General features: G+C 39.8%; 1 protein-coding gene across 1 annotated transcript; it reads left to right on the plus strand.

The window, feature by feature from the left end:
* On the plus strand, window positions 1-24,609 carry LOC138674346 (E3 ubiquitin-protein ligase Rnf220-like). Its single transcript, XM_069762201.1, has 11 exons — window positions 1-539; window positions 11,997-12,117; window positions 12,510-12,552; window positions 12,642-12,719; window positions 14,488-14,530; window positions 14,795-14,838; window positions 17,084-17,180; window positions 22,273-22,357; window positions 23,000-23,084; window positions 23,465-23,539; window positions 23,762-24,609. The coding sequence occupies exons 1-11, from the start codon at window positions 29-31 to the stop codon at window positions 23,831-23,833; spliced, it is 1,254 nt and encodes a 417-aa protein (XP_069618302.1). The 5' UTR covers window positions 1-28; the 3' UTR covers window positions 23,834-24,609.
* The last annotated feature ends 1,672 nt before the right edge of the window (window positions 24,610-26,281 follow it).

Genomic DNA, 26,281 nt, shown 5'->3' on the forward strand with positions numbered 1-26,281 from the left:
ACTTTATTTCTTTTAACTATTTTATGCAATGGAGAACACCCAAGGCTTGATTAACCCACTGACATCTCAAGCCCTCCTGGTAATGGCTACCTCTTCAGAAGGTCCACTTGGAGTGGCACAGCAGCCTCCTCACTATACTGTACCTATTGGTATGGACAAACCACCACAGATGACTTACCTGAGCCCGGCATACCCTCTACTCTACCCACCACAAGAACATTTGAATTCTCCCTGTGCCCCCCAGCTTCTTTCTCTTTCTCATCAATATGGACACCCACGTCTGGACCGTGGAGGAGTAGGAGTTTTGGGATACAGTGCTCTGCACCCCTTTGCTGCTTTTCGCCTTCCCGAAAGTGTGGAAAGACTTCAAGCAGGGTTTTTGAACCCTAAAAGACTGAAGGGAGATTCGGAGCCTCCACAGATACATTACCTTCCAATTGAGACAGGATTGGAAGCTTCTCATGTATCAACAGGACCAGCGATGCCACCAACATCTCACAGGAGCTCCCCTAAGCTGAGAACTAGTTCCCACAAGAGAGGTAAACGATGAAAGTGGTCAATATGATGACATGTGAAACTTTTCTATCGTGAATAGTACTTTATGGAGAATGGATCTGGCTCCTTCTCGGAAGATAAAGTCACATAGTAGACATTAGGTAGATCTTTACAGTAGAATATTTCTCTTTCGAGGCATTTATCAGGATGTATAGCTGTATTGTATCTCAGCTAGGACACATGGTTTGGACAGAGAAAAGCGCAGCTTAACCACTGAGAACTCCTTAATGAATGCATTGTTAATGTTTTGAATGTATTCAGTGTCACTGGGGAGAGGGCAGAAAGCAGAGGGGTCTCTATCGATATATTGGGAGGGGAAAATGGATAAAAAGTCACCAGTTGGCCAGATGCTGCACAAAGGCTCCCAGGGGAGAGGGGACAAAAGACAGAGAGAGATTAGGAGATGCAATGAAATGGAGAGGAAAAGACAGGGCTTCGGAGAAAGTGAAAAGGGGGAATAAAGAGGAAAAACAAACATTGGATGGATGGATGGGGGAGGGGTGGTTAGGTCTGCCCAGGACTTACATTCATCCTGGACCTAGACTGTTCCCCCGATCCCCTCCCTGCATACAGATGCTGCACACCCCTCCCTTTCTCATGGAAATTTAATGCCCAGAGAATGACAGCCTGCAGGAAACAGTGGGCAATAACTGTGATAATTACACACACCTGCAACCTCTGCCGGACACAGATATATTGTCCTCATACATTGTAGATAACAGTCGGACAAAGTATGGATGCCATTCTATGTCTCTATCAGTTCTCCTCATATCTATCTATCCACTCTACGTTATTTAACTTTAGGCTATGCTCACACGTTGCGTTTTTGCTGCTTTTTTTCTGCAGGCAAACCTGCTCACTTGGCAGTAAAGAAGCTGCTTACGAAAAGCAGGTTTTGTCTCTTGTGCATTCTGATAAAGTTAATTGCCCCCCCAACCCCCCCCCCCCCCAAAAAAAAAAAAGTCATTATGCAACTTCCTTAGGTTTTGAGGTTTTTGCACCAAAAAATGCAGCAAACCTCATACCGACATTTATTGCTGCATTCTTGCACTTCCTTATTACTTTCTATGGGTGAAAAAATGCTGAAAAACGCTGAAAGAACTGATATGCGGCAGTTTTTAAAAACGCAGCAGTTTTCCAAAACAGTCAGGAAAAAAAAAAACAATGTGTGTGTGTATATGAGATTTCTGAAGTCTCATAGCTTAGGCTGGCACTGTAAAAGGCATTAAAAATGCAGCAAAATTGTAACGTGTGAACAAAGCTTTATTTATATCTCTCTACTTGACTGCAACCCAAAAAAAAGCAGCAGCACAACCCATACGTCTTAGGACATACGAATTGCAATACAGCCATATAAACTTATATTCTGCATTATTCCCACATACAATTCATTTACAGTGCTTTGAAAATGTATTCATACCCCGTGAACCTTTCCATTTTTTTTCATGTTACACCCGTATTTAGGTCTGGACTGTGACTGGGCCATTCACAGACATGAATATGCTTTCATCTAAACCTTCCATTGTAGCTCTGGCAGGATGTTTAGGGTCATTGTCCTGCTTGAAGGTGAATCTACACCCCAGTCTCAAGACTTTTGCAGCCAGTGACAGGTTTTCCTCCAGGATTGCCTTGTATTTAGCACCATTCATCTTCTCATCAGCTCTGGCCAGTGTCCCTGTTCCTGCTAAAGAAAAGCCTCCCCACAGTAGAATTCTGCCACCACCATGAATGACAGTGGGGATGGTGTTTTCAGTAGGGTATGGTGTAAGTTTTCTGTCACACATAGCAATTTGAATTTTTCCCAAAAGTTCTCTTTTGGCCTCATCTGAGTAGAGCACATTCTCCCACATGCTTGCTGTGTCCCCTACATGACTTTTGGCAAACTGCAAAAGGGACTTCTTACAGCCTTCTTTAAAAAATGGCATTCTTCTCTCTCATGAAGGCCAGATTTGTGGCGTATACGACTAAGGCCTTGCTCCCATGTCCATACAGAAAAAGCTAGCGCAATGAGAGAAAAAAATCGTATTACACTCTGACCAATACTATTCAACAAGCCAGTGCTCATATGTGAGTCTTTCTTCAGCTGGAATCGGGTGGAGGAATAAAATCACAGCATGCTGCGATTGGCAGTGTATATCAGATGAGGCTCATCAATGCAAGTTAATGGCTGCGTGAAAAAAAATGGATGGCAAACAGACGATGCGTATAGCATCCATTTTTTTTCCTCACACACATCTCAAAGGAACCACAACATTTCACCAACCAAGTACAGAAAATTCAATTCATAGCCAGAACCCTCACCTCTCTAAATATAAAAAAAACACCTTTTATTGCCTTTCATGTGGCCCTAAAGGGTTAGTCTGGTTTAACCTAATAAATAAATAATTTTAAAAAAAATGATGTGGGGGACCGCCCTATTTTTGATAACCAGCCAAGGTAAAGCAGATCGCACAGAGCTGATATTATCAGGCGGAGAAGGTCCATGGTTATTGGGTCCTTCTCAACCTAAAAATAGCAGCTTGAAGCTGCCCCAGAAGTGGCGCATCACATTAGATACACTAATTCTTTGTCATCGTTCTTCCCGATTGCCCTGGTCCGGTGGCAATCATGGTAATGGTAGTTGGGGTTGATGTCAGCTGTAATTTGTCAAAAATCAAAGCTGGCATCAAGCCCTGGTGTTATTCATGGAAAGCTGTCTATCAGACACCACCATTATTAACCCAGGAACAAAAAATAAAAACACACAAAAAACACTTTAATTCGAAAAAACACTCCCGACACTTTCCCATATTCTCCAATTTATTAAAAAAAAGGCCATGCAGGCATGCCGTGGTCCAGGGAGTCAATCTGGGTGGTGTGTTAGGAGAGGGAACAGTCCCATGTGGGTCCAGGAGGAGCAAAGGATATTGCCAGGTGTGCAGGTGGAACCTGCGTAGAAAATAACTCTGATGAACTTTATTTGTTTCCATTAAGCCAAGAAGGTTCTGCTTTTGTTTTCCTTAACCCTGCATTGGTCTATGCTGACTTTAATTAATCAGCAGGTGTTTCACTATGAAAGTGTTCCTGTGTCTACCTGTCGGCTCTACAAGAGGGGATATGGTGAGCACCCTCCCTCCCACTCTACAGGTGCTCACATGAAACCAGCCCATTGTAACTTTAAAAGTAACCCTCTCAGCACTTTGTTTTTGCCTCTAGCATGCTATCTGGTTCTACATCACTGACTGTAGTATACGCAGTGACACGTATCTCTCTTTATACACTGTGCCAGAGACTCTGTCACATATTCCCCCCCTTTGCCAAAAGCCGGGGGTTTTGGCACTTTCAGACACGAAGCAGGGAATTCGGGTGAGAGCATCCACATTGCCATGTAACTTACCTGGCCTATGCTATACGTGGAACGCGAAGTCTTGAAGTGCTAAAAACCACCCAGTCACTCGTGTTCTTACCCTTCTTCTCTCTCAATGAAGAGGGGCATGGTCCGACACTAACTTAAACCTGCGGCCTTGCAGGTAGTATTTTAGTGTGTATGGTCCATTTTATAGATAAACACTCTTTCTCAACTATGACATAACTATATACAGAGCTCCTTTGTATAATATCACTGGTGATCACTGTATTACCTTTACACTGACACTATATACAGAGCTCCTGTGTATAATGTCACCGGTAGTGTTGAGCGATACATTCCGATATTCAAAGGTATCGGTATCGGATGGTATCAGCCGATATCCAAAAAATATCGGATATCACCGATACTGATACCCGATACCAATGCAAGTCAATGGGACACAAATATCGGAAGGTATCCTGGATGGTTCCCAGGGTCTGAAGGAGAGGAAGCTCTCCTTCAGGCCCTAGGATCCATATTCATGTAAAAAATAAAGTATAAAAAATATGGATATACTCACCCCTCCGAAGGACCCTGGCTGTCACCGCTGCGAGCGTCTGCCTCCATCCCTAAGAATGCAGAGAGTGAAGAACCTTCGATGACGTCGCGGTCAGGTGAGCGGTCATTTGGTGTGTTAGCGCCTCCTGCTGCTGTCGCTGCTCCTGTTGAAGCTGCTGTGCAAACAGCTTATTTGTCTCCTTTTGCACCAAATTCTGTTGTTGAGTGGTGAGCTAGTGTTGCTGCTGTACTTGGATGAGATGTTTCACAAGCTCCTCCATGCTTCTGGAAGTCTCATGCTGGATGGCGGATTTTACCCAGGACATGCAGTTGTCCTCAGTCTCTAATGCGTGTTCCTGGAACGCTGCCCGCACTCGAAATACACCACACCAGCATGTGTACTAGCAGGACCCGAGGTGATGTCATGATCATGTGATCATCACATGGTCCTGGTTAAATACTTGGACATTAGAGACAGTTTGTGTGGTGTGTTGGGAAAGGGAATACTCCCACGTGGCTCCAGGTGGAGCGGAGGACATTGCCAGGTATCTTCAGGTGGAGCCTGCAGAGAAAGGACTGTGATGAACTTTATTTGTTTTGTGTTCCATTAAGCCAGGAGGGCTCTGCTTTTGATTTTCTGAAACCTGCCTTGGTCTATGCTGAATTTAATAAACCAGCAGGTGTTTCACTATCAAAGTGTTCTTGTATATACCTGAGGAAGCAGCTAAGCTTGTCACCCCTCACATTATATACTGCAGTACTGCCATACAGACTGTACTTATATACTACACTACTACCATATCAACTGTACTTATATACTGCATTACTTCCATATAGGCTATACTTATATACTACATTACTGCCATATAGATTATGACCAGCTCTACCCTCTCCTAGTGTATCCTCACCCATCCCCTGTAGACTGTGAGCCCTCGCGGGCAGGGTCCTCCCTCCTTCTGTACCTGTTAGTGCCTTGTTTTTGCTCATGTTTATTGTACTTGTCTATATTTGCCCCTTTTCACATGTAAAGCGCCATGGAATAAATGGTGCTATACAAATGTATAATAATAATAATACTTGTATACGGCATTACTGCCATATAGATTATACTTACATGCTGCATTACTGCCATGTAGACTATATTCATATACGGTAGCATGCAAAAGTATTCACCCCCTCGGCATTTTTGTGTTTTGCTACCTCACGACTTGGAATTTCACTTTTTTTAAGGTTTGCATCAGTTCATGCAAAGAACACGCCTACAAGTGAACATTTGGTTTTGTATTTATTGGGAAGAAAACAACAAATGGGACAAAATAACTGAAAACTTCAGTGTGTATAACTATTCACCCCCTAAAGTCAGTACTTTGTAGAGCCTCTTTTTTCTGCAATTACAGCTACAAGTCGCTCTGGATTAGTCTCTATGAGCTTTCCACATCTTGCCACTGAGATTTTTGCCCATTCATCAACGCAAAACTGATCTACTTCCTTCAAGTTAGATGGTTTCCTCTGGTGAACAGCAATCTTGAAGTCTGACCACAGATTGTCCATTGGATTAAGGTCTGGGCTTTGACTAGGCCATTCCAAAACTTTTACACATTTCCTCTTAAACCACTTGAGTGTTGCTTTAGCAGTATGCTTTGGGTCACTGTGTTGTTGGAAGATGAACCTCTGTCCCAGTCTCACATCACTGGCAGACTGAAACAGGTTTTGCTCAAGAATATCCCTGTATTTTGCACCGTCCATCTTGCCCTTTACTCGGATAATTTTCCCTGTCCATGCTGTTGAAAAATATCCACATAGCATGATGCTGCCACCACCATGTTTCACTGTGGGGATGGTGTTCTTAGAGCGATGTGAGCTGTGTTGGTTTGGCGTCAGATATAGTGTTTTTTTCTTGGTGGCCACAAAGTTCAGTTTTGGTCTCATCTGACCACAGCACCTTCCTCCATACATTTGGGGAGTCTTCCACATGCCTTTTGGCAAACTCAAAAAGAGCGTTACAATTTTTGTGTTGTGTGTAAGTAAGTGATTTTTTTCTTCCCTCTTTTTCATAAAGGCCACCTCTACGGAGTGCACGGCTTATTGTGGTTGAATGAACCTCAAGTCTCTGCTTGGGAACTCTGCAGTTCCTTCAGGGTTACCTTTGGTCTCTGTGGTGCCTCTCTGATTAATGTCCTTCTTGCCCAGGCTGACAATTTTGTTGGGTGGCCCTCTCTTGGTAGGTTTGTTATGGTACCATGGTCTTTCCATTTGACGATAATGGATTTGATGGTGCTACAAGGGATCGACAGAAATTGGTATATTTTTTTTATCACCCAACCCTGACTTTTATGTCTCAACAACTTTGTCCCTGACTTGTTTGGAGATCTCATTGGTCTTCTTGGTGTTTTGGTTAGTGGTTCATATTGCTTAGTGGTGTGAAAGTAAAAATACAAAAATATTTAAAAACAGGTAGTAATCTTAAAAAATAGGTAAAAAGCCAAGGGGGTGAACACTTTTACGAGACATTGTATACTACAATACTATCATATTGACTATACTTTTAAAATGAAAATACTTAGCACACAAGTTGGCTAATTAATGTGTACCCACCAGCCACAACAATGTGACCTTTCTGCAATAGGACCTTCTAGATCTAATATTTTTCTGCCATGCCTCTCCCGAACTAAAATCTTTTGTCACCCATGACTTGGCCAATTTGTGCACCTTTAGTTATTATTTTTTATATTATTTGCGGGTGGCATTTAGCCCCAGAGAGACGTGTTTGATAAATATTACATTTATGGTCCTACCAGAGAAAAGTTTGGCTTGTTGTGGCTGATGGGCTCTCATAAAATCAAGGTACTTAGACCATAAATGTGCTATTTTATAAGTATATTACTTTTCATGTCCTATATTCAATGTTTAAACATCTCAGCACTTACAGAGACGGCTGTATTCTCTTGTTTGTGTATTACGCAGTCATGGCAGCTTGCACCTGCTCATACTTGCCGGTCAGTTTTATTAGTGCGTATTTTGTTTTGTTTTTGGGGGGGGGGTTATTATTACCTAGTTTTCTTCTTGTTCATATATTTTAAGCTAGATCTTATCTAGTTGGACTTTTACATGCGGTGATAATGGACCTGATAGAGAAATAGCAGATACTATAGTTATAGATGGATGGATGGATGCTGTGTTTGCGCGATAGGAGTGGGATGTTTTCAGGGTTGGGGTCCGATGTCAGGAGAGGTCATACCCCCCATGCAGTGCTAATTGCTCCTGACACTAATAGCGGGGAGGATGGGGCTGGGGGTATAGACAGGGTGTTAGGTGAATCTGTGAACACAACCTCCAGCTAGGCGGAAAATGAGCAATTCACGCTGAATCAGTGTGTGTGGTGAGACATCATTACTCAGCCTGTCCTCCATGACAATAGTCCTGGCCTCACACAGAGGCCCTTACCCCATTGTACAGGGACGATTTATCCCCAGTTTATCTGTCACACAGTCCATTGTCCTCCCTGGACACTATGGAGATGGAGGCGGCTTTCTCATGCCGTAGGAGAGAGCGCCCCTCTGCTATTCCCACTGTGCCCGCATTGTCACGCGGGACCTATACACATGACCTTACCCAGCCTGGCCCATCGGCCGCTCATCCCTCGCCCCTTCCCACCCAGTGTTCAGGAATGTTCCTGTTTTCACAGACAATTAGTATTTTTTTGTTGGTGCATTTTCTGCCTTTTCTCTATGGTCCTTGTCCCCTGCTAACATCTATGGAGTCAGGAGTGAGCGTCAGCGGGTCGGAATGAGAGTCGTCAGACGCGTGAGGACATGCGAGTCCGGGCCGCATCATTGCTACCTGAGGCCTAAATATATTTGGGGTCTTATCACCATCGAAGGAGTCATTGCAAAAATGAAGCCGACTATGGGAAATGTAGGTGACCATCAATGATCCCCTATTCTTTACCACAGAAAGGGGCAGTGTTTTGGTTAATGGGATCTCACCTTTCAAGTAGAAGACCATTGGTGGCATAACTTGAAGCAAATGGTCCCTGATGAAAAATGTCCGACAAGACCCCAAATTATCAAGGGTTTTCAATAATATTGGTCTTCTCACATGGGCCAATAGAGGCTTAATGAGCTTTAGGTTCCAGGGCCCTGGTGCGACGGTAACCCCTGCTATACTTACTCCTAAAGCACATTATCTATCTATTATATCTATCTATCTATTTATCTATCTATTTATCTATCTATTATCTATGTATTGTCTATCTATCTATCTATTATCTATCTATTATCTATCTATCTATCGTCTATCTATCTATCTATCTATCTATCTATCTATCTATTATCTATCTATCTATTATCTATTTATTATCTATCTATCTATTGTCTATCTATCTATTATCTATCTATTATCTATCTATCTATCTATCTATCTATCTATCTATCTATCTATCTATCTATTATCTATCTATCTATATATTATCTATCTATCTATTATCTATCTATTTATCTATCTATCTATCTATTGTCTATCTATCTAGCTATCTATCTATTATCTATCTATCTATCTATTATCTATCTATCTTTCTATCTATTATCTATCTATCATCTATCTATCTATCTATCTATTATCTATCTATCTATGTATCTATTATCTATCTATCTATCTATTATCTATCTATCTATTATCTATCTATCTATTATCTATATATTATCTATCTATCTATCTATCTATCTATCTATCTATCTATTGTCTATCTATCTATCTATTGTCTATCTATCTATCTATTATCTATCATCTATCTATCTATCTATCTTTATTAAAATATAAAGTAGAAAGGTGGGAAAGAATACCATACAAAGCACACCACCAGGGACATATAAATAGTACAAAAAAATATATATAATAGTAAATTAATTAACCATGAAACCACAGTCGGCAAGATTGTATATATCCGTATCTATAAGCCATATAGCGGTGTCAAAGAGCAGATGAGATGCTATCATATTGTAAGGTGCATGTGCAATAGTGTAAATAGAAGGCTGAAGGAGACCAAGTAAAGTGCTAGCAGAAATATAAAAAATATATAAAAAATAGTACCAGCTACTGGTGCCAAGTAAGTTAAATAAAGACCTGGTGGACCGAGTGACCAATTAGGTATAGGGTACCAAGCTAGCAGAGCCAAAACTAAATAAAGTGCAAGTATTACAGGTCAAAAACAGCCAATAGATGTTACCTGCTATATGGAGAGTGGATCCCTGGGATGTGTCGAACCCCGACGCGCGTTTCGGCGTCTGCCTTCGTCAGGGGGTTACACTATTGCACATGCACCTTACAATATGATAGCATCTCATCTGCTCTTTGACACCGCTATATGGCTTATTGATACGGATATATACAATCTTGCCGACTGTGGTTTCATGGTTAATTAATTTACTATTATTATATTTTTTTTTTTGTACTATTTATATGTACTGGTGGTGTGCTTTGTATGGTGTTCTTTCCCACCGTTCTACTTTATATTTTAATAAATATTGTTATTTACACTTTATTTTGGACTCTTGTCTAGGTTTTTCTTCATTTTTCTATGTGATTTCCGGATTTGTCCATTATTTTTTCCATTGGTGCACATTGGTGGATATACTTTTTCCTCCTCTTATATATTTGTTTTGTGCATCGTGCCTTGAGATTTATTTATTTAACTATCTATCTATCTATCTATCTATCTATCTATCTATCTATCTATCTATCTATTATCTATCTATCTATCTATCTATCTATTTATTATCTATCTATCTATCTATCTATCTATTATCTATCTATTTATTATCTATCTATCTATCTATTATCTATTTATTATCTATCATCTTTCTATCTATCTATTATCTATTATTTATCTATTTATCTATCTATCTATCTATCATCTATCTATATATTATCTATCTATTATCTATTATCTATTATCTATCTATTATCTATCTATTTATTATCTATCTATTATCTATCTATCTATTATCTATCTATTTATTATCTATCTGTTATCTATCTATTATCTATCTATTATCTATCTATTATCTATCTATCTATTATCTATCTATCTATCTATTATCTATATTTCTATTATCTATCTATCTATCTATTATCTATCTATATATCTATTATCTATCTTTCTATTATCTATCTATATATTATCTATCTATTATCTATCTATTTATTATCTATCTATTATCTATCTATCTATCTATCTATTATCTATCTATTATCTATCTATTTATCTATCTATCTATTATGTTTCTATTATCTATCTATTTATCTATCTATCTATTATCTATCTTTCTATTATCTATCTATTATCTATCTTTCTATTATTTATCTATCTATCATCTATCTATTTATTATCTATCTATCTATATATTATCTATATGTTATCTATCTATTATCTATCTATTATGTATCTATTATCTATCTATCTATCTATCTATTTATCTATCTATCTATCTATTATGTTTCTATTATTATCTATCTATTTATCTTTCTATTATGTTTCTATTATCTATCTAATTATCTATCTATATATTATCTATTTATTATCTATCTATCTATTATCTATCTATTTATCTATTATCTATCTTTCTATTATCTATCTATATATTATCTATTTATTATCTATCTATTATCTATCTTTCTATTATCTATCTTTCTATTATCTATCTATCTATTATCTATCTATCTATTATCTATCTATCATCTATCTATCTATCTATTATCTATCTATCTATCTATCTATCTATCTATCTATCTATCTATTTATTATTATTATTATTATTATTATTTATTTATATAGCACCATTGATTCCACATGGTGCTGTACATGAGAAGGGGTTACATACAAGTTACAAATATCACATACAGTAAACAAACTAACAATGACGGACTGATACAGAGGGGCGAGGACCCTGCCCTTGCGGGCTTACATTCTACAGATCTATCTATCTATTATCTATCTATTATGTATCTATTATCTATCTATTTATCTATCTATATATTATCTATTTATTATCTATCTATTATCTATCTATTTATCTATCTATTATCTATCACGCCTGCTCAGGCAATAAAGTCCACCTTTTCTATTATTTTTTGGGCTGCTTTTCTTTTTTTGATATTATTGCTGGAGGCCATTTGGACTGCTGGTTGGGAGAGCTTTGCACACTATTGAGGTAGTATTGGATGCTGTTCCTGTTTTTTCTATATTATCTATCTATCTATTATGCATCTATTATCTACCTATGTATCTATCATCTATCTATCTATTATCTGTCTATTATATATCTATATATTATCTATATATTATCTATCTATTATATCTATCAATCTATCTACTATCGATCTATTTTCTATCTATTATCTATCTATTTATTATCTATATATCTATTTATTATCTATCTATGTAAATTACTTACCTATTACAGATTAGTTCTCTCTTCTTTTAGACATCTTTTCATACATTCCATTCCTTCTAAGTAAAAAGTTAATTTTCTAACAAATGTTCCTAAATTCCTTGCAGATAAGAGAAGTCCTCTGTCGTTACCTCTGCTATGCCCTCTGTGTCATAAACATCTCCAGAGAGAGGAGCTCTCCCACCACCTGCAACATGAAGTGGAACAACTGGCTCAACTACGAGACAGGTAAAGCCAGGAAAGGTGGACCTCTCTTCTATGCACTCTGCCATCGGGGACTATTGGTCTGTCCCCATAAACATTAAATTAAAGGCCGGTCCTTTGTCAGGTTTCCCAATATTGATGTATGTGTGAACTATTTAATATGTATCATCTGGGGAATGATGTGAGGAGCCTTACTTAGGAAACTTTAGGTTTTATCTTCAGGCACAATTTGTAGACTGGTTTTCATCCATCTCCTCCCTTTTGTTCTTCTAGAATACTGTGTTGTATTAATGAATTGTTCACACCGGCCTCTGAATTTAAAATTGGGAGTCTGGCTGATCCTATTGACCCAATAATTCCTAAAAAGTTTACAGCACGTAAAAAAAAATATTTATTCTCCCTTTAACTATTCACAGTGAACTTGACGGCACACCGGCATCCTCCAATAATTTCACCCAGGTGGGGATATTAATAATTACATGATCTTTCTAATCGTTTAGTCTTCAACTATTTTTATTGACTGTGATTTTATCGGCATTTTTCCGTAGTCCCCACAAGGACGAGACACCCGGAGTGACTCGCCGTTGATGACCTCAGAAGATGGACAGAAGCTAGACAGACAGCAGGTGAACCAAACTACATTTTAAGACCTTAGCAGGCTATTAGTTATTGTTTGACGTCTACTGTAGGACCCTCAGGCCACAATTTTGACTTATTTGGTTACATCTTTATGAAGCTAGATGATTAGGGAATTAGACATATGAAGCTGTCGTTTGCAAGTTCTTTGGCCAAAAACTTCTCTGACTTCAAACGAAGCATTCATGTTTGGTACAGATGATTCTAGTCCGCATTCCAATAAAAAGTACAATGTGACGAGGTTACGTAGAATTTCCTAACAGCCAACCTACCCAAATTGTTTAATTATTATACAATGGTGATGGCATAATGTTGCAACCTAATCAGATCACAAGACACCAAATATGCTGACAACTGATGATGGCTCTGGTACAGCATTCATGTTCTGATGGTAGTTATGGTGTTGCATTCATGTATTAATGATGTTACTGGTACTGTATTCATGTACTGATGGTTCTGGACTCGTGTACTGATTATGGTTCTGGTGATGTGTTCCTGTACTGTCATTGGTTCTGATCTTGTACATGAGAAGTAATCCCAAACTGGCCAGATAACATGATACATGGCTATGTTAAAAACGCCTCAAAACATGGAGCTTTGAGATTATTATTATTATTATTTATTGTTATAGCGCCATTTATTCCATGGCGCTTTACATGTGAGGAGGGGTATACATAATAAAAACAAGTACAATAATCTTAAACAATACAAGTCACAACTGGTACAGGAGGAGTGAGGACCCTGCCCGCGAGGGCTCACAATCTACAAGGGATGGGTGAGAATACAGTAGGTGAGGATAGAGCTGGCCGTGCAGCGGTTTGGTCGATCGGTGGTTACTGCAGGTTGTAGGCTTGTCGGAAGAGGTAGGTCTTCAGGTTCTTTTTGAAGGTTTTGATGGTAGGCGAGAGTCTGTGTTGTGGTAGAGGGTTCCAGAGTAGGGGTGATACGCGAGAGAGAAATCTTGTATGCGATTGTGGGAAGAGGAGATAAGAGGGGAGTAGAGTAGGAGATCTTGTGAGGATCGGAGGTTGCGTGTAGGTAAGTACCGGATGACGAGGTCACAGATGTATGGAGGAGACAGGTTGTGGATGGCTTTGTACGTCATGGTTAGGGTTTTGTACTGGAGTCTCTGGGCAATGGGGAGCCAGTGATGGGATTGACAGAGGGGAGAGGCCGGGGAATAGCGGGGGGACAGGTGGATTAGTCAGGCAGCAGAGTTTAGAATAGATTGGAGGGGTGCGAGAGTGTTAGAGAGGAGGCCACAGAGCAGGAGGTTGCAGTAGTCAAGGCGAGAGATGATGAGGGCATGGACTAGTGTTTTTGCAGTTTCATGGTTGAGGAATGAACGGATTCATGAAATATTTTTGAGTTGAAGTCGGCAGGAAGTGGAAAGGGCTTGGATATGTGGTTTGAGATTATGAGGAGTATTTGGAAAATGTCTGCTCCAAAACTTTAGTACAAGTATGTTTACACTGCATCTTGGGAGCAGAAATTAAGCAGAAACTCTCCAAATACTTCTCAAACCTTGGTTCTGGTAATTTACTCATGCAAGTATCCCTTTAAAGGGAACCGGTCACTAGGAAAACGCTATTAACCATCAGATATTGGGTTTATCTGCTGGTTGATAGTGTTATTAACCTGCCTGACACATTAAACAAAGTTGTGAACCCCAGGTAAAATATCTAAGGTCATCAATATCCTTCAATCACTCTTTTGTGCAATGCATATTTGGTGTAAAATCCTCCCAATCTCCCTCAGGTCTTCCAGCAGGTTAGGTGGAACAGAGAAGAGCGCTTGGGAGGTAAGTTGACCCATCGTACACAACTCATGACATGCATCCATACCTGAATATTTCTGGAATTTAGACCAAATCGACAAGGGTCATCTACTAACAGAACATACAATAGCAATGTCGATTAGTGCTCAGACTTGTGGGTAAGGTATATCGTCAATGTACAGATAATTGCTGCAAATGATTCCTACCCATCATTCACAATTTTGTCAAATCGATTTCTGAAGATCTTACTCACCTCTTGTATTTCATTGTTTGCTCATCTGCATACAGCAAGAGCCGGGAAATGTAAGAGAGGTCGGCTGAATATTGAGGAGGTAAGTGCACAAATTAATTTGCATATGTATTGATTTTTCCAAAATGCATCTTCAAAAATTTGGCATTTTGTTTCATGTCAAAAGTTGTGTTGAAATTGCTGCTGAGCCCTGATAACTTTGTAGCTGAGATGTTGACGGGTGTAAAATGCTGTTCCTGATGGAAGATCTGGACTAACTATTGAACTCCAAGGCTATGTTCACATCCCATCAGTCACTGCTTCGGGACTTAGGCCTGATGGTCTGGAAAACAGGGCGTTTGTGCTGACGGGGGCTATTGACTGTAATGATACAGACAGTGTCACCGTTTGCTCTGTCGGACAGTATTATTTTTAAGCCTACTTGAGGTGGCATCCAAGAAGAAGTCAACCATGTCTTGGAGACCTCCTCCAATAGATGAATACGGATGAAAATTATGTCCGACCAACAGAGTGCGAGTCCATCTGCATCATTACAGTCAACAGACATGAAGCCTGTTTTGCAGATGTAAGCCTCAACAGAGCCACTGACGTGAGGGTAAAACACGATGTGAACATGAGCCGGCACGGACAACGTTGGCCTTGATGAGGGAGCATTATGGAATCAAGTGCTATCGTTTCGTTAAGAGGCATAAGTAAGATTTTTGGTGTAAAGTACGCCACAGAGCGTCGTGAATTAGACCAGCTGTGGAGTCACATCCCAATTCTGCCCCACCCCACCTCCGCTCCAACCATTTTGGCAAAACTGACAAAATAGACGTTGATTAAAAGGTTTTGCCACTTTTTCAAAGCGATTTATGCTTCGTTGACTTGGGACCTGAGTTTTTTGGAACAGAAACTGTCCAAATCCTCCTCAAAATCTTGAAGTTCTGCTCAGTTTCTACTCCAGAAACGACTAAGCAAAAAGACTGTGCAAACATACCCTTAGGCTATGTTAACACATTGTTTTTTAGAAGTATTTTAAATGGATCCTCTCCAAAATCCCCCTAAAAACAGCTTTAAAAAATCTTACAATTAATTTTTAGGGCTAAACAACTTTGCAGTTCATATAAAGACTTGTTTTTCCTTTTTTTTTTTTAATTCTGAAAGTTTTTGAAAATCCCTTGGAGGGTAAAAAGAAAGAGCATGTCACATCTTTGAAGCAGATCCTGAGGAAGACTTCTCCAAAGTAGGCCCCTCCCAATCAAAAGCCTGTAAAGGACAATTCAGAAACAAACAAAAAAAAACTTCGGGAAATTCTTCAGAAAAACTCCTTCAAATATTCACCAAACTCTTGGTTTTTGAACGCTTGAAAAAAATCTATTTGAACAAAGCCTAAACCATGAGTTTTTCAAGTGGAAACTACTTCAGGAAACTCGTTTTTTTTTGGAGAGGAGTTTTATGAGTTTTTCTTTTTAATGAAGCATTTCATTTCCTGAAGTTGTATTGCAGAGGTTTGGATAAGATTTGTGTTTTTTTTTATTGTTTCATAACTTGTTTGGAGAGGTTTTCTTCAAGATCTCCTTCAAAGAAGTGCACTTGTTTTAAACCATGCAATTTTCAAAACTAGAGTCTTTTATAAAGGTGACTGTGTAAGGCAGCTTAATGCAGGTAACGAGTTGATTAGGAGCGTCTAACTGGTCTTTAGGATCCAAAATTCTTAATGGTTGGTAGGGGATCAAATACTTATTTCTCACTGCAAAATACAAATAAATTTATATAATTTATACAATGCCATTTTCAGGATTTTATTTTTGATATTCTGTCTCTCAATGTTAAAATTAACCTACCCTCAAAATTATAGACTGTTCGTGTCTTTTTCAGTGGGCAAACTTGCGAAATCAGCAAGGGATCAAATACTTTTTCCCCCCATTGTACATTGGGCATGTTTTGGTTGGATATGTTCTCTTCCTTCTTTTCCAATATCACAGTATTGCAGTATATAGTGAAAATTTCACTTTCCTATGGAGCTGAGGTTACTTCACAGGAGGAGCGCAATGATTCCCTTCCAGACATGACCACTCCTTCCCAGAACATTAATAACATGTCCATTTGTGAGAAGGAGTTATTGTGGGGTTTTCTAATAGTTGTACCAGATGTCCTCTAACAGAACAAGTAAAAACCAATGAGTCGTTCTCGACATACCAGAAGCTACCACCAATATTGAGTCAAACCAAAAGAATGAGCCACCATACTTGTGTACTCAAAGCCAAATACTGGGCTGAATGTCCCTATGTGACACTGTCCTAAGATTGTCTATTGCTCAATGACTGTTTCCTGCCTTGTTATAGCCTCTGAGAGAGATACCAGCAGACAGTGAAGCTCCAGAAGAAAACCGCTGGGACGATGAGGTGCGGAGCCCCGAGAAAGCATCTTCCCATGGAACAGGTGAGCAACGATTATGAGGCTCATACTGTGTATGAAAATGTTGGTCTTATAGAAAGAAAGAACCATTCTAACAATTTATTGCTAATGAGATCTCCAAAGGAGATATCCAGATTTCATGTAATAGGCGTGATCTGTTTTATTGATTTTCTCTACTCAAACAATACCAAGGAGTTGTTGCTTGACTTTCATACTGGGGCCCAGAGTTCTACCACATCTGCTGCCTTTAGTGTGCAAAGGTTCATAAATATAATTATTTCTCAGATAAGAACCTACTACCCTCATCTCTCCCGGAATGCCGTGATTCACAATGTTTTAGTTCTCCTTTAAAAAAGAGAAGTTATTGGTTGAAATTAATCCAGGGCACCATAAGAAGTTTATCCTAATTGCAGACGTTTTCTTTGCTTTCTTCCCAAAATCTCAAAAATGTCTTACTACTACTAGGCAAATTGGTTTACTACGAAACGAACCATAGTTTCCGAAATTATAAGGAACGTGCCCTTGAGCAAGGACTGATGTTCTGAAGACAAGGTCATAGAGTTTACTGTGACACCCTGTCCCTAGTAGGAACCCTTAAGAAGTTATCTAAGTGGGTCCCAATCTGATAGTTCCTTTCTATGACATGTTTATGCCCTAATCAGTCATATTGACAGGTGATAAGTAGAGATGGGCGAACCTGAACAATAAAAGTTCGGAGTCCATACCGAACACTTAGTGTTTGGATACAGACACCGAACATGGACTTTTCCAGGAACTCCATGTTAGTGTTTGGGTTCTGTAGTGGGATAAACACTGGTGGCTATAATTGGCAGTAAGATTATTACCGCCGGTCAGATAGTTGGGGTTACCATGCCGTCAGACGAAAGCGTGAGCCAGGAGCTGTGATTGGCAGTAAAAGGGCTATCTACTGTCACAAGAGGCAGCTGATGAGAGAGTACTACTCCCATCAGCCTACACCTACTGTCCCTGCTATAAATAAATAAATGTAAAAAAAAATGATATGGGGTCTCTTCTATTTTTGATAACCAGTGCAGGCAAAACTGACAGCTGGGGGCTGCAACCCACAGCTGTCTGCTTTCTTATGGCTGGTTTTCAAGAACGGAGAGGTCCCATGCCATTTTTTTTTTATTTAAATAAATAATTTTTAAATTAAATGGTGGGGTTTCCCCATTTTTTACAATCAGCCAAGCTAAAGCAAGCAGCTGGGAGCTGGTATTCTCAGTCTGGTAAATGACCATGGATATTAAACCCCCCCCCCAGGCTAAAAATAGCAGCACGCAGCCACCCCAGAAAAGGCTCGTGTATTAAATTTGATAATTCTGATGTTTTGCCCGATTCTTCCCACTTGTCCTGGTGTGGTGGCAAGTGGGGTAATATTTGTAGGGTTGATGCCAGATGTTTTATGGCCGCTGACAACAAGCCCAGAGGTTAGTAATGGAGAGGTGTCATCTATACTTCTATTCCACTAAAGCCCATGTAACCTGTAAAAAACAGAAAATAATAAACAACCATAATACTCACCATTACGCCTAATCCACTGATGCCCATGTTTCCTGGAAAAGGAGAAAAATAATAAAGAACCATATCCTTCACGTGTCCGATGTGAAGATAATCCTTACTGTCCCACGACAATCAGGATGATTTGGCTAGTGGTCACATCAATGATGCGGCAGGCAGAACACAATGACAGGAGTATAACTGCTCCTGCAGTGTCTAGCCCTGAGCTGCCGTGACAAAGCTCACCTGAGTTCAATGATGATAAACCCTGATGACCTCACTTGTGGCATCACTGATGTGACCAATATCCAAATCATCTGGATCATCGTAGAACATTATGGATTATCTTCACATACAGTTAGGGCCAGAAATATTTGGACAGTGACACAAGTTTTGTTATTTTAGCTGTTTACAAAAACATGTTCAGAAATACAATTATATATATAATATGGGCTGAAAGTGCACACTCCCAGCTGCAATATGATAGTTTCCACATCCAAATCGGAGAAAGGGTTTAGGAATCATAGCTCTGTAATGCATAGCATCCTCTTTTTCAAGGGACCAAAAGTAATTGGACAATGGACTCTAAGGGCTGCAATTAACTCTGAAGGCGTCTCCCTCGTTAACCTGTAATCAATGAAGTAGTTAAAAGGTCAGGGGTGGATTCCAGGTGTGTGGTTTTGCATTTGGAAGCTATTGCTGTGAGCAGACAACATGCGGTCAAAGGAACTCTCAATTGAGGTGAAGCAGAACATCCTGAGGCTGAAAAAAAAGAAAAAATCCATCAGAGAGATAGCAGACATGCTTGGAGTAGCAAAATCAACAGTTGGGTACATTCTGAGAAAAAAGGAATTGACTGGTGAGCTTGGGAACTCAAAAAGGCCTGGGCGTCCACGGATGACAACAGTGGTGGATGATCGCCGCATACTTAATTTGGTGAAGAAGAACCCGTTCACAACATCAACTGAAGTCCAGAACACTCTCAGTGAAGTAGGTGTATCTGTCTCTAAGTCAACAGTAAAGAGAAGACTCCATGACAGTAAATACAAAGGGTTCACATCTAGATGCAAACCATTCATCAATACCAAAAATAGACAGGCCAGAGTTAAATTTGCAGAAAAACACCTCAAGAAGCCAGCTCAGTTCTGGAAAAGTATTCTATGGACAGATGAGACAAAGATCAACCTGTACCAGTATGATGGGAAGAAAAAAGTTTGGAGAAGAAAGGGAACGGCACATGATCCAAGGCACACCACATCCTCTGTAAAACATGGTGGAGGCAACGTGATGGCATGGGCATGCATGGCTTTCAATGGCACTGGGTCACTTGTGTTTGTTGATGACATAAGAGCAGACAAGAGTAGCCGGATGAATTCTGAAGTGTACCGGGATATACTTTCAGCCCAGATTCAGCCAAATGCTGCAAAGTTGATTGGACGGCGCTTCATAGTACAGATGGACAATGACCCCAAGCATACATCCAAAGCTACCCAGGAGTTCATGAGTGCCAAAAAGTGGAACATTCTGCAATGGCCAAGTCAATCTCCAGATCTAAACCCAATTGAGCATGCATTTCACTTGCTCAAATCCAGACTTAAGACGGAAAGACCCACAAACAAGCAAGACCTGAAGGCTGCGGCTGTAAAGGCCTGGCAAAGCATTAAGAAGGAGGAAACCCAGCGTTTGGTGATGTCCATGGGTTCCAGACTTAAGGCAGTGATTGCCTCCAAAGGATTTGCAACAAAATATTGAAAATAAAAATATTTTGTTTGGGTTATGTTTATTTGTCCAATTACTTTTGACCTCCTAAAATGTGGAGTGTTTGTAAAGAAATGTGTACAATTCCTACATTTTCTATCAGATATTTTTGTTCAACCCTTCAAATTAAACGTTACAATCTGCACTTGAATTCTGTTGTAGATGTTTCATTTCAAATCCAATGTGGTGGCATGCAGAGCCCAACTCGCGAAAATTGTGTCACTGTCCAAATATTTCTGGCCCTAACTGTAGGACAGGTGAGGGAATATGGTTGTTTATTATTTTTCTTTTTTTCCAGGGCATGTGGGAATCGGTATTATATTTGTTTGTTATTTTCTGATTTTTACAGGTGACATGGGCTTCAGTGGAATAGGCATGAAGGTGAGTATAACTGTGCTTTTTTTATTTTTATTTCAAATAAAGGAGTATGTGTAATTATTTTAATGAAATGATTTCATACTGGCTGTGTTTCTATTTACACTCTAAGGGGTTAGTAATGGGGGTGCCTTACAAATGCCTATCTATTACTAACCCCTGGGCTTGTTGTCAACTGTTATAAAACAGCTGAAATCAAACCCACAAATATTACCCGAACAAAGAAGAAGAGCCGGAGGAGTCAGAAAAGCACCAGAAATAGGTATAGTAGATGCGCCTTTTCTGGGACTGCTGATGGCTACTATTTTTAGACTGGGGGGTCCATCCATGGCCCCTTACCAGTCTGAGAATACCAGTCCCCAGCTGTTTGCTTTACCTTGGCTAGTTGTCAAAAAATGGATGGGACTCCATGCTGTTTTTTTTAATTATTGATATAAATAATTTTAAAAAACGCATGGGACCCCTCTATTCTTGATAATCAGCGATGATAAAGCTAACAGCTGAGGGACAGCTGTCATTTTTGCCTGCGCTGGCTTTCAAAAGTAGAAGAACCCCCACGTCATTTTTAAAAAAATTATTCATTCATAGTGCACTGGTGCCGGCGGATGAATACTCTCATCATTGTACGCCTGCTAAACCATTATCAGTGACAGCAGGCATAGGCTGATGGAAGTAGTACTCTCTCATTAGCTGACGTGTGTGACCAGACGTAACCTTTTTACCACCTGTCACAGCTGCTGGCTCACGCTGTCATCTGACAGCATGGAAACCGCAACTCTCTGACTGGCAGTAATGATCTTACTGCCTATAAGAGCCGTGTTTGCTGCTTTGTCAGGCCCCATTCATCTTAATGGGAACCAAACTGTTTTTAGATGTTCTGCCAAACTTCCATGGGTTTACCCACTGCTAATGTTAAATCATGATCTCTGGACATTTCAACATGAATTAAAGCAGTGCTTCATGAAGTACCTTAAATAGCCAACAAATGACTAATTAACCAAAAAATGAGAGGACCATCCAGTTAATTCAGATTTTGACATAATAAAAGGGGTCCAGAACTATCAAGCTCACCCAGAAAAGCCAAATCTAAAGGTGCTAATTGAGGCAAATTTCTTCTGAGATTTTACACTTTTTTGGCTATGTTCCAGTAATATATTGATCCTTTTAAGTTATACATCATGATGAATAGGGTATAGCTAGTATTTGGGAGCTTTAAATCCATCCTCAGTTGGCCTCAAAGACCTTCAATTCAACACCTTTACCTACTATACCTACTATGAAGCAAACCTTTCTAGACTTTTCAAAGCTTGTATCTAGAAGTTATCAGAGTCAGCTTTATATAGGTCCTTGAAAAAGCAAACCTTTTTTTGAGGAGGAAATCGTAAACTCTAAAGTTTGCATTACCTTCTATCTAACTAAAGATTGTCATAAAATTTAACAGATTGTTTTTTTGTCTTACTTACAGGTTGTAGGGTATCGCCATTAATCAGCTCTCCAAGTCACAGTGAAGACTCCGATGGTGAGGAGACCCCAGCTTCATCCCGTCTTAAGTGAGTTGTTCTTCTTTATCTCCTTATGTAGATGTTGAACATTTTGATCATTTGATCTTAGTTGGATCCCAATGTATAATGCAGAGCCATGGTCATAGGAAGATTATAGATAAAAAAAAACTACTCCACTCCAGCAAGTATTACAAAGATGGGAATTATTGAGTAAACTTGACCCAACTTTGAAGAAGAAAATATTTTTGCATTGCTTCACGAGTAAACTCTGCCCAAGTTTGGACAAGGTCATCCTCCAGTTCTTGAGCGCTCAATCCAAGTCTGTTGCTTGAAAAATGATAATGCTTCATCTATGGGAGGAGGCATATCAAGATTCCAATGACATTGGGCTCTTCTCAAATCCTAAGATGACCATACTTTGTCTGATTTCCTGTCCTTACTGGGCAAGTATTAGGCATGCAGGCAATTGCAAACAAATAACATTCACAAAACCAATTATGTGCTGGTCCATGGCATCTACCTGATAAAACTGTAGCACTTTCATTGTGACTATTTATGGCTCTAATTTTTTTTTTTACAGTAAAGTTCCTTGGCCATCATATTTGTACCTTGGCATATAGTTGTGGGTACCTAATGATCCATAGGTCAACAACATTATCAAAAATATTGTTTATATTGTGTCACTTTTAGCCAAGAGAGTTTGGATGCTCTTCGAGAGAAGATCCAGGAATTGACGGAGAAATTGAAAAATACCCACACCTGTCACATTTGCTTGGTAAGATTGCAGTGGACACTCTTGGTTGCCAATGTTGAATGTTGGCTTAAGTCAATAGTTGTCAATCTTTTACCAGTAAACCTGACAAAAATTATCTTGGTATTGCCCAACCTAACTTATTTAATTTTTGACAGTGCTACCCACACTCACTTTTACATCAGTGCTACATTTGTTCTTCGGGAAGCCGTTGCCCATTATTGACAAGTTACACAGTAGTTTAATGGATTTAAGTAAAAAAGTTTAATCAGGGAACGAATGATAAAAAATGGGTTGGCATTTTCCACCAATCCCGTTTTTGTCAGTGTTGCCTGGTAGTTTTGAAATCACGCCACAACACACGAGTGAAGTTTCTTGATGTTGTATTTTTTTCTTTTGTGCAGGATGCCTACTCCGTCCCCGTCGCTTCTATCCAATGCTGGCACATTCACTGTGAGAGCTGCTGGTTAAGGGCACTGGTAAGAACAGCATCTTTAACCCAATCTGGCATTTTCCAGCTTGTACCATACCCCGGGATTAATTGCTTTCTGTTCCAGTACTTTATGGGGGGTCACATTTGGGCACAAGTTGGTCACATGAATGTCTGTGGAGTTTAGAGTTGTTCTGGATGTGACTCAGACAATAGGGAATTCTCCTTCTCCTGATGTCACAAGGTGATGTTCTTCTCATTTTCTCGACAGGGATCTAAGAAACTTTGCCCTCAATGCAATACAATCACATCACCCAGTGACCTCCGTCGAGTTTACCTGTGACCCACAAAGGTCTCCAAAATAGAGAAACCAAGTCAAGGTCGTGACCACCTCTAATGGAATAGGGCTGCCTTGATTCGCATTGATGTTCTTCATCTGTTGTCTCCATGTTGGTTGGTTGGCCTCTCCAAGATTTTCATACCGGATCAAGGAAATGTCGTTCGTTTCCAAAACCTCACAATTCAAGCCTAAAGTATTAATGTTTTGTAATTTCTAAGCTCAGAACTTCATCCAAAAAAATCAGCTCTGCTCTGCTACAGTAATATCCAATTAAAAATTAAGCAATTTTAGATTTTTTTTATATTAGTCTATGCAGCTCCCATGCAAATCTAGGTGTCTCCATGGTTGCTTACTACAGTCATGTTTAGCTCTGCTCCTTCTGTCCTCTTTTCGATAAAAAAAGGGGACAACAAAAAGATAGTATAACTGCTGGAATCAGACTGCACATGCTTTCTGCGTAGTCTGTAACTATGGACACAAACAGCCCTGTGCGGGAGCTGTGTACTGAAATCGGGAAGACCAGCTACAAAGTTGCTTCATTTCTTACGCACCAAAACAGGTTGCATAAGTCCACATACCCTTTCTTTGGAGATTTGGGCCACTCTACACCTGTTGCCATGGTAGGACATGGGAATCTTGTTTTTGGTTACTTTCTATTCCTGGTGACATAGGGGGGATATACTGATGTGTACTAAGTTCTGATCTAGAAAGTGGGTGAAAGGGTCAGGTTGAGTCCATATGTTTTTTTTTATGAAGGTTAATAAAAAACTTTGCACATTGACGGTTGCGTGTTCTCTTTTTCGTTATTGTTTTGCATTTTTGGCACCTACTGAATCGTATCCTCTGGTTTTCGCAATTAACCTGAGACATCATAGATCTTAGAAATTTGCTTTTCCTGCAAATTAAATTGCAAGAATTTTTTTCTCTCTTAAACCTTTTATTCTGCAGAGCAGTTTCACTATTGGCGGAAGCTTCATCCGGCATTACATTACCGCCATCTAACTCTGACTGCCCAGTTCATTCATACTGTATAAGGCGTCATTCAGACGACCAGTTTTCACCTTCATGTCCTATTATTACTACTCATACCCATTGCAGTCTGTGGGGCTGTTCACATGTTCATGTTTTCTGTCTATGCAAAAATCACTTAGACGTGTCCATTTTCCATGGAAAAAAATTCTGATGAAACCCTAATAGTAAGAACTGGCCAAACACTGGTAACACTTGAACCATTTTTTTTGGAAATGTATAATATCACTGACAACTGAATGAGGCCTGAAATCGTATGGTCTTATTGTAAAACCATGAATTTCTGGAGAATGTGGGGATCATATATCTGAATATTGAATCTTTTGAGAGTTACGGAAACAAGAAAGCAAAATGTCAGGCAACACCTTGTAAAGGAACCTGTATCCAAATGCCATTAACCCGGTTAATAGTGTTACAATGCTGCCTAGCCGCCAAACTGAAAGCGCAGCTACTGAGAGAAAATTAACTATCTTCTTCCCAGGAGCTGCCAGATTTCAGTCACAGAGGCAGGCGGCACGGCTTCAGTCACTGTTCCGTACACAGTACTGTACAGAAAATCCACGAGTTTGCCACGGGTTTGTCCATCATTACAAACAACCAAACTATTGATTTAGCAAATAAATAAAAGCCTTCACAAAGAAATATGGTGAGAGTGGGTATATTAATACCCGGGCGCCATGAGCTCAATGGGAGACAAGTCTGGAGACGCTGCAGTCCATGATAGCACATTTATGCCACACAGGCTTCTCACAGTAACATGAGCAACATGTGGCCTGATGTTGTGTTAAAAATGGCTCCTAGGACACTATGTATAAATGGACGGCCCAAAAATGGTTCCTGGGACACTTTGTAAAAATGGCAAGACCAAAAATGGCTGCTGGGGCACTATGTATAAATAGACCGCCCAAAAATGGTTCCTGGGACACTTTGTAAAAATGGCTGGCAAGACCAAAAATGGCTGCTGGGGCACTATGTATAAATGGACGGCCCAAAAATGGATCCTGAGACGCTATGAATAAATGGCCGGACCAGACATTGCTCTTGGAACACTATGAATAAACGGCGGGACCAAAAAATGGCACCTAGGATGCTATGTATAAATAGTCAGATCAAAAATGGCTCCTTGGACACTTTGTATAAATGGCAGGACCAAAAATGGCTGCTGGAACACTATGTACAAATGAACGGACCAAAAATGGCTCCTGGGACACTATGTATAAATGGTCAGATCAAAAATGGCTGCTGGGACATCTATATATATAATTGTCTAAGGGTTTTTCCGTCTGTCTGTCTGTTCTGGAAATCCCGCGTCTCTGATTGGTCGAGACCGCCAGGCGACGGGCACAGCATGGCGACGATGATGTCATAAAGGTTGCCTCGACCAATCAGCGATGGGCACAGTCTGCGCCGAATTCGCCTCGA

This window comes from Ranitomeya imitator, chromosome 4 (genome assembly GCF_032444005.1).
Source record: "Ranitomeya imitator isolate aRanImi1 chromosome 4, aRanImi1.pri, whole genome shotgun sequence".
NCBI classification, from domain to species: Eukaryota; Metazoa; Chordata; class Amphibia; order Anura; family Dendrobatidae; genus Ranitomeya; species Ranitomeya imitator.